The sequence below is a fragment of the Cucurbita maxima genome, unplaced genomic scaffold (assembly GCF_002738345.1).
Source record: "Cucurbita maxima cultivar Rimu unplaced genomic scaffold, Cmax_1.0 Cma_Scf00016, whole genome shotgun sequence".
In the NCBI taxonomy this organism is placed as follows: domain Eukaryota; kingdom Viridiplantae; phylum Streptophyta; class Magnoliopsida; order Cucurbitales; family Cucurbitaceae; genus Cucurbita; species Cucurbita maxima.
The window spans coordinates 1,231,586-1,238,141 of NW_019272032.1; the positions used below are offsets into that span (position 1 = coordinate 1,231,586).

A 6,556-nucleotide genomic window follows, 5' to 3' on the forward strand; every position below is an offset into this window, starting at 1 on the left:
TCTCTATATGGATCATCATCTGTTGATAGAGAATATATGTTATACAGGTTGTTTTCAGCATATTGGTGGTCGTTACACTAATCCATCTAATCCTAAATCCTTAGTAATCCAAATGTTTAATATGTATATGATAGATAGTGTAATTCTAAACAAATTTATAGCAATATCACACATAACACAGATTCAGACAAACTCCAGCCTGAAAATTACTTGAACAGTTGGATGATAGTACCTTCGTTTACGAGGATCGTAGGGCGAATCCCCTTACCTTATTTGTGGTGTTATACTCTAAAAACACACAGCAATACGACCTAACTTGATGTATAGAGGAAACTGAGCTGAGTTATTTGAGTAAGTTAGTGGTAAAATCCCAAAGTTTCTTAGCCAGATCAACATTCTGCCCATGTTGGCTTGCCTTGTTTAGGTTACTATTCAGAAAATATTCACCACTCACTCCCTTCACTTGTGGATGCAATGCTACATAGCAGGTTGTTGCTGCACCCTGCAAATTCGGACCCTGGTCAATAAACAACTAACCCCAATATGCATTTTGCTTCTATTGGTCGAGATATTCTACATAAGAACGCAGAAGTTTTGTTTTATAACGATTTCGTCATTAGAATGAAGATTACCTGTTGAACATTTTTAAATATGAGTTTGCCGACAGTGTTCGCAATACCTACACGAAAAACAAAAGTAGTTTTCAGGCTGATAAAGCTAGCAATAATACAAGAAGAAAAAATTGGTGGATTCGAAAAATTATAAGTCTATAGTTTTAAGATGCATATCTACTGAACTGAACGCTGCATTATACTCATGTAGGGAGAAGTTTTCATATGAAAACGTAAGCATTCAAGATAGACAACAGAACAGAGGAGATTTCTGCCCAATTTCATCGCCGCAGTAATAGAAAAGTCAGCTTCCATCAATGTGATGTGAGAAATAGACTTCAATAGGATCCCAAATGTATAAGCAACTGTTAACTAAAGACCCGTTTGATAATCGTTTGGTAAGCCTATAAATACTATTCACATTGTTATTAATTTGTTATCGAACGGAGCTTCGGTATTACCATTGCCAAAATTGAAGTGGCGGAAAAGATTTGTGGCAATTATTCCTGGGTGAAGTGAGTTTGCAGTTATGTTTACTCCTTCTTCCTGTACAAGAACAACCCATCAGTTTTAATTAGTGAACAAAACAAGAAAAAGAAAATGAACGAAATTTAACGAAATAAGCTCTTGGTCTCAATAATTTGCCTCCCTATATGAAGAACATATCTATCAGACTGTAGTAAGAGTAACAGCAGCATTGACTGAAGTTTGCCAATGAATAATAATTTTAGATTTGGAAGACACAGATTGAACTTAAATTTATTATATTATGCCCTTATATGTTCATTGTTTCTCGTTTCTCGTTTTTGGTTCGTTTTTTTCCACCATCAACCAAACAAGTACCCGTACCTTGAAACGTCTTGTAAGTTCATTGGCATGCAGCACATTACATAACTTTGATTGGCCATAAGCTAGCATTTTTTTGTACCTACAATGAGAGAATTTGAACACATGAACTATCAAACTTTTATATGAATAAATGTAACAAGAAAGCTCAAAGCTTAAGTTCATAGAAAAACATTTCATCTTTCATTAATTTCTAGCTACTCTGAATATCAATTGGAAAGGAAGTGGCAATTTGATCACTTTGAGGGCAATACTTAAAACAAAGCAAACGGAAAAAATGGCAGCAAGCAGCAAATATGCAAACTGAGTTACTTGTTTGTTTCTATCCTGCAGGCAATGTAAGGAGTTGAAAGTCATCTGCATTTCAGTAGGAGGAAAACAAAGAACTGCCTAGCACTTACCTTGATTCGTCGTTAATTCCGTCAAATCGGATGCCTTCAGGATATGTATAACGGTGAGCTTCTGAGGAGACGTTAACAATTCTTCCTTCTTTTTTACTTTTAATGGCAGTTTTCTTCATACTATCCAACAGTAGATCTGTCAAGAGGAAATGACCTGCACGAACTCGAGTATTAAGGTCATTAATGATCAGCTGTATAATAAGTTAGCTTCCTTACTGTTATTGTAGACTAAGAAACTATCCATCAATTCTACTTCATAGAATGAAAATTGGTACAAAAGTTCCTATAGCAGCCAATATATCAATGCAATAAACTCAAAGTTCTAAAGCTAAGCAAGGCCTACTGCCTAATCTCCCCATGGCCACAGCCTCAATTTCTCACCCAATCATGTTGGGCCATAACAAGTTCATGTAAACTCTTGTTGTGTCAATGGTTTCACGAGTATCCTATATACATCTTCTTGCAAGTTCATATAGATTAAAAGCTTTCAGTACACAAGAAATAATCTATCACATAAGCGACATACCTAAATGATTTGTTGCAAATTGCAGTTCTATGTTATCTTTTGAAAGTTCAAAAGGGGCAGCCATGACTCCTGCATTATTACTTCCACCACAGAAAAGAACAGATATGAAAAAGATAGCTAACTTATAGTCCTGTATGTCACTGTAGTGGCTATCAATTCTTACATGAGGATATTAAGTGGAAACCCAGCTGACTGATAATTTGAGGCAAATTTTCTCACAGAAGCCATGGAGCTAAGATCCAACTCCATGGCATCAATTTTTGCAGAGGGGTTCTCCTTGATGATGGTTTCTCTTACATTTCTACCAGCTTCTAAGTTCCTAATACCCATAACAACATGGACTCCGCGTAATGCAAGAACACGCGCAGTTTCAGAGCCAATACCACTCGACGCTCCTGAAGAAGAACACCCAGATGTTATAAACAATAACGAAAGCACAATCCCCAGAAGATTCTAATGGAAACCTATTAGCATAAACCCAGATGTATAATCGAAGGAGGATGATACCCAGTTCAAAATACATAAACAAGAACTGTTCTAGAGTAAATTCGGACCTGTAACAATGGCGGTGAGTCCTGTGCCATCGATTCCGTTTGTAACTTCCTCGGCGGTGGAAGAAGACGAAAACCCGGAGGGCCCTTTTCTTCTGAATAACCACATTCCGTTGAGCGATGGAATTTCTGACGCACTTGAGAGTTTTTGAATCTGTAAATTGCTTTTAGAGACCAACCAGTTGTGGCCAACTCATTTTCTTGATAAGAACCATGCATTCTGCCACCTCTCTCTCGCATGTCAATCGGGCCCAATTTCACTCAATATATCCAAAGTACGCGCCGGATGGAAACTAAAGCTAATCTGTCAATTCAATTGAAAAAAATGGGTTCGGTGTACGATCCTGAAGAATCAATGTTGCGCCTATTTTTCTTCTAGATATCAAGTGGATGGATAAGTATCGATGGGTGCTCGACCGTTCCAACTTTTCTTCAGCTTTTTGGAGCGCACAGTTGAGAGATAGCGATAGCTTCCTTGTTCTCGCATAGATGGAGCGAGTAAAGTTCCAAGGGTTCATAGTGAGACAAGTCATCATTATTTATAGTTATGATAGGTAGCAAGTGAAAATGTATTTATGTGTGCGAGAGACACGCCCTAATGCTTATTTTTACATGATCCGATTGATTCGGTTAGGTGTTTGTTATATATTTTCATCTTTTAACTATTTGACAACACGAGCAAACCACTTTTAAGGTTTTAAATATGATGTTCGGAGTAAGATGTTTACATCTTAAAATAAAATATTTGAAAAAATTGGATATGAGTTATATAAATGCGACTAGTTTGCAAAATATTCATAAATGTTTAAACTGGAAGTACAAAATGTTAAGCTTTAGAGAGCGGAAAAACGTATATGCTAAGGAAAGATTTCTGCACTATTATAGCGTCCAGTTGGTATACTGCCCGATGTTTAATTCTGATACCATTTGTAACAACTCTATGTTATTGCAGATATTGTCGGGGTCGATTGTGAGTTCTCACATCAATTCGATAGGGAAACTAAATAGTTTTTAAGAGTATGAAAACCTCTCTCGAACTGACCTCTTTTAAAAAAATTTAAAAAATTTAATGAAAAAGACCCAAATAGAAATCAGAGTCAAAACAATATTTATTAGTAGTGATAAATGTATGCTTAGCCTGAAACCTAACTACCATCACGTGTGTGGCCAGTTTTGTTTGTTGAGGTCACGTGCCAAACACGAACCGAACACAAATTGTTGAGCGTTAGTGAGGGCAAAAATAAAAAATAGAAAGTAAAAAATCTGGAAGTGCGGAATATCAGCGGAGGCCTGTGTGAAACCCTAGCTCCGCTCTGCTCCCCCCACCTTTGCCCAATCTTTCATTTGATGTGCAATATTTCCGACTTCGAGGTGCCATATTTCGATTTCGAGGTGCGAATTTGTGTTTTTTCCTTCCTATATTTCCAGTTCAATCGTGTTTTACCATATCTTAGTCTATCTTTTTAGCTCCTGTTCGTTGGGATTCCGATTCATGAAAGTAATAATAGCTAATAATATAATAGAATTTGAATTGGTTTCAAATTCAAATTCATCCACAAAAATCTCAACCGACTACGGAATCACCCTATAAAATCTCAACCCACTCTGGAATTCCCTATAAAAGGACCTCCCTCCCCATCATTCAAATCACTCCTCCTCTCAATCTCAATTCAGTTTTCTGTTGTCACCAACAATTGGCATCAGAGCTGAGTTGACTGTTCGACGCCCGGGGAAGGCCCCCGAAGGAGCCGTTCCCAGTCCGTCCCCCGCCCGGCACGCAGCGACCAGCTCTCGTCGCGGGAGTAGCTCGAGCAGTCCACCAACAGCCGACGGGTTCGGGACTGGGACCCCCGTGCCCAGCCCTCAGAGCCAATCCGCCATCCTGAGGTTCGACGGTCACTATGATCATTGGGCGATGTTGATGGAAAATTTTCTCAGATCAAAGGAGTTCTTTGATATTGTGGAAACAGGTTATGAAGAGCCAAAGAAGAGGCAGAGGTCGTGAGAGAGGCAGTCGAGAAAGAAGTGGAGATGTTGGCAGGTCAGCAGACCTAGTCAGAAACGATTATAACAACAATTCTTCTCAACTTTAGATGAAAATTTTCATACTACAGTCTCTCTTGGCAACAATTCATCTCTCCAAGTGATGGGGAAAGGAACCGTAGATATCAAGACTAGAAATGGCTTTGTAGAGTCTATTTCTAATGTATTCTACATTCCTGATCTGAAGGTCAACTTACTTAGTATCGGTCAGTTACAAGAAAAGGGGTATGTGATCACATTCCAAAATGATAGAATGTGAAATTTATGACTCCAAAAGAGGATCGATTGCTAAGATGAAGATGACCACCAACCGTCTATATCCGTTGACGTTAAATATCGTTGCCAAAAGTTTGATGGTGAAGAAAGAAGATACCACTTGGCTTTGGCATTTTAGGTATGGTCATCTACACTTCAAAGAATTAAAGACGTTGTCCTCAAAGAAGATGGTAACTGGGTTGCCAGATATTACTCCACCAACGGAAATTTGCGAGAGCTGTGTAGTAGCAAAACATGAAAGAAACTCTTTTCCATCCGGAAAATCAAGAAGAGCTCAAGCAATTTTGGAGTTGATTCATTCAGACATATGTGGTCCCATCTCTCCTGCATCAAATGGTAACAAGAAATATTTCATGACCCTCATCGATGACTTTAGTCGAAAAACATGGACTTTTTTCTTGCACGCCAAATCAGAAGCCTTTGACTGCTTCAAAAAATTTTGTGCTACTATGAAAACTGAAACTGGAAGAAGAGTCAAGGTGAAAACTGAAACTGGAAGAAGAGTCAAGGTTTTAAGAACTGACAGAGGTGGAGAATTCTGCTGGAAAGAGTTTATTCAATTTTGTGAAGAGAAGGGCATACGGAGGCAATTAACAACAGCATATACACCACAACAAAATGGTGTGGCCGAAAGGAAAAACAGGACCATTCTGAACATGGTTCGAAGTTTACTAAATAAAGGAGAAGTCCCGAAGGAATTCTGGCCAGAAGTTGTTGTGTGGTCCGTTCACATTCTCAATCGGAGCCCTACCTTTTCTGTTAGAGACATGACTCCACAAGAAGCATAGAGCGGAAGAAAACCTGCAGTAGACCACTTTAGAATCTTTGGGTGCATAGCATATGCACACGTTCCTGATGAGAAAAGGAAGAAACTTGAGGACAAGAGTTCGAAGTGTGTGTTCCTTGGAGTAAGCGAGACCTCTAAGGCATACAAACTCTACGATCCTTTGACAAAGAAGATGGTGGTGAGTCGTGATGTAGTCTTTGACGAAAATAAGACTTGGACATGGGAAGAAAAGATCACTGTGAATCAGCAGATTCCTGTAGATCTTGAAGAAGAACAAACTGAAGCTCCTATTCAGCCTCACTATGAGCATGGAGAGAGCTCATCACAAGCTCAACAAGAAGAACCAGTAGAAGAAGATCATGATCAAAATCAAAGACATCCAAGAACAAGAAAAAGACCAAACTGGATGATTGATTATGAGATGGATTATGAATCAAGTGATAGTGGTTATTTTGCATTCTTTATGGATAGTGATCCAATTGTCTATGAAGAGGCAGTAAAAGAGAAGAAATGGA

At 38.6% G+C, this 6,556-nt stretch overlaps 1 protein-coding gene across 1 annotated transcript; it reads right to left on the reverse strand.

Moving 5' to 3' along the window:
• Nucleotides 1-104: 104 nt before the first annotated feature.
• LOC111491018 (short-chain dehydrogenase TIC 32, chloroplastic-like) lies at nucleotides 105-3,133 on the reverse strand. The gene is made up of 8 exons (XM_023139729.1): nucleotides 2,939-3,133; nucleotides 2,548-2,779; nucleotides 2,385-2,464; nucleotides 1,859-2,012; nucleotides 1,461-1,539; nucleotides 1,073-1,157; nucleotides 633-679; nucleotides 105-502 (listed from the first exon to the last, which is right to left on the reverse strand). Exons 1-8 carry the CDS (start codon nucleotides 3,042-3,044, stop codon nucleotides 344-346), a joined length of 942 nt encoding a protein of 313 aa, XP_022995497.1. The 5' UTR covers nucleotides 3,045-3,133; the 3' UTR covers nucleotides 105-343.
• Between the last annotated feature and the right edge of the window lie 3,423 nt (nucleotides 3,134-6,556).

What these genes read in the sequence shown, in the direction of transcription:
- LOC111491018 (XM_023139729.1), bottom strand. Translation starts at nt 3,044, where the DNA reads ATGTGGTTATTCAGAAGAAAAGGGCCCTCCGGGTTTTCGTCTTCTTCC. An exon ending in ACTCACCGCCATTGTTACAG is followed by an intron (nt 2,780 to 2,938) that starts GTCCGAATTTAC and finishes GTTCTTCTTCAG; the next exon opens with GAGCGTCGAGTGGTATTGGC. An exon ending in TTTCCACTTAATATCCTCAT is followed by an intron (nt 2,465 to 2,547) that starts GTAAGAATTGAT and finishes CTGTGGTGGAAG; the next exon opens with TAATAATGCAGGAGTCATGG.